A 2,202-nucleotide genomic window follows, 5' to 3' on the forward strand; every position below is an offset into this window, starting at 1 on the left:
GTGTAATTTATAAATTAAATAAAAATAATTTTATCGTTATTTATTCGATCAATAAAATTTTAACAACATTAATGAAGGGGAAACCTAGCAAAAAAAAAAATAGAACCTTTTGGGTCTTAATCTATTAACAAAAATAATTATAATTCCTACCACCTTTATCTTCGTTTATTACAAAAATTTAAATAATTCACTCATTATTGCCATAACAAATTTCAACAATTTTCTATAAAAAAATTATTATTTAAAAAAATTAGACCCTACGGGCTACGCCTATATAATGAGGCCCCTTCCCTACACATCTGATCCATCCATCGACTCCTCATTCGCCATACCAAATTTAAACTTTAATTCACATATTCTGAAGAAGAAGAAACCGTCAATTATTTTCTCCGGCGAACGGTGTGTTTTTCCGGTGGTGTATCACTGTGTGTGTTTCTATGTACATGAATTCTGAATCTACTTCCTTATGCATATTTTTGCATTCTTATCAAATCTTCTTCGATTTCCTATTCAAATTTCTTTCCTTATTTTCAATTTTCCCTCCCAATTCTCCAGGAAAATTTGATTTTCCTTTCCGTACAAACAATCGTTATCCTTTTTCTGAACCTCCGCCTCCTTCAGAAAACGACTGTAACCGCTCGCTGGAAGCCTAGAGGAATTTCCGTTTTCCGTAGAATTGTGACTGTTCGATTTTTAAATCTAAGCGGTTCAAAAAGTGTTTTAAAAATGGATAATGAAGTGTTTGATAGTGTGAAATTTGAGAAAGAGAAGGCAATTTCTAGGTATAATCGGTTTCAGAATATGATGAAGATGCTGCAAATTTTTGAAGTGATTGTGGCGGTTGTTTTAATTTCCTGGTCCTGGACTCGTGTTCCGGTGGCTGTGAAATTATCAGGCGAATTTTTGGTTCAGGTCTCTGGTTATTTGTTTAAACCTCACGTCGTTTTTTTCATCGGCAATGCGATTATCGTTGCAATAGTCGTGCTCTGCCGCCAAACTGACGCCGGAAGCAACAATTCTGTTACTGATGATATTGATAGCGATGAAATTCCTTATAGCGAAGATCAACGATCGATAATTTCTACTTCCTACTGCAGCAGCGATATGCCGGATTTATCCTCTGCTTCACTGGCGGAGACAGAGGTCTCAACAATGGAAGATAAGCAGATCGTTTCATCGGAGTATAAGGTTCAGGAGATACAATGCAACGATATGGCCACAGCAATTGATACAGCAACAAAGCAAATACAAAAGTTCAAAAGGACTCAATCTGAGAAATTGAAGCGACAAATTATGTCAAATCCACGGCGAGAGCTCCGGCGTTCAGAAACTGAAATGCGCAGGATAGTTGTCCGTCCTGGCGATCAACAATCAATAGTGCCAGTAGAAGCAGTTGACACACTGAGCAACGAAGACTTCCGGCTTACAATTGAAGCATTCATAAAGAAGAACCAAACCTTCTTCGAAAAACAGAGGTTAGCCGAATCAGAACCAGAAAAATATGAACGAATCGGTATCGAAGCCTTCTGAAAATCGTTACATTTTGTTGGATCATAAGAAATAACAATCTATGGATTAATAGTTTCTTCAACAATATCGCGAAGGTCAATGAGTATTAGTGTTAATTACCTATGAATGTACAGAGCTACTCTGCCTATTCCCTGTTTTTCTGGAATTAGGAAGCCATGTTTGCTTAACTGTAGTACTGGACCTGTTCTTCACTTTACTACTACAATAAACTTTTGGCTATTACGAGCATTTGATCACAAATTTTTTTAGTTTCTCTTTACGATATTTATTTCGCAGTTTTATCGCGAAACGATTATCAAAAACATCTTTCTAGCTACAAATTAAGGATAAGGTTTTGTAGTATTCTACTCTTGTGGATCGCGCTGAATATGTTGTCGTTGTATTGGTGGATGAAGACACCTCAACAAATATTGGGGCCACTTTTGGTTATTTTTGAAGAAATGTGTTCTAAATAAATTTGGTACTCTTTTAATAAATTTTATGTATTCATTAATGCTCTTTGTTGGAAAGAATTGTGCTCATTTAATTTTGATTTGAACTTCTCCTTGAGTGGGAGGAGAATGTTTTAGAGAAAGACAAAAGGAAAGATGTGAACATTTCTAGTTTACATTTTGTTACTCAGAGTTCCATTTTTGGTTTATAAAGAGATGGATAATAATAATTTTTTTCTTT

General features: G+C 35.3%; 1 protein-coding gene across 1 annotated transcript; it reads left to right on the forward strand.

The window, feature by feature from the left end:
- Positions 1-289: 289 nt before the first annotated feature.
- On the forward strand, positions 290-1,770 carry LOC107016127. Its single transcript, XM_015216616.2, has one exon. The coding sequence runs from the start codon at positions 727-729 to the stop codon at positions 1,528-1,530; it is 804 nt and encodes a 267-aa protein (XP_015072102.1). The 5' UTR covers positions 290-726; the 3' UTR covers positions 1,531-1,770.
- The last annotated feature ends 432 nt before the right edge of the window (positions 1,771-2,202 follow it).

This window comes from Solanum pennellii, chromosome 4, assembly GCF_001406875.1.
Source record: "Solanum pennellii chromosome 4, SPENNV200".
Lineage (NCBI taxonomy): Eukaryota > Viridiplantae > Streptophyta > Magnoliopsida > Solanales > Solanaceae > Solanum > Solanum pennellii.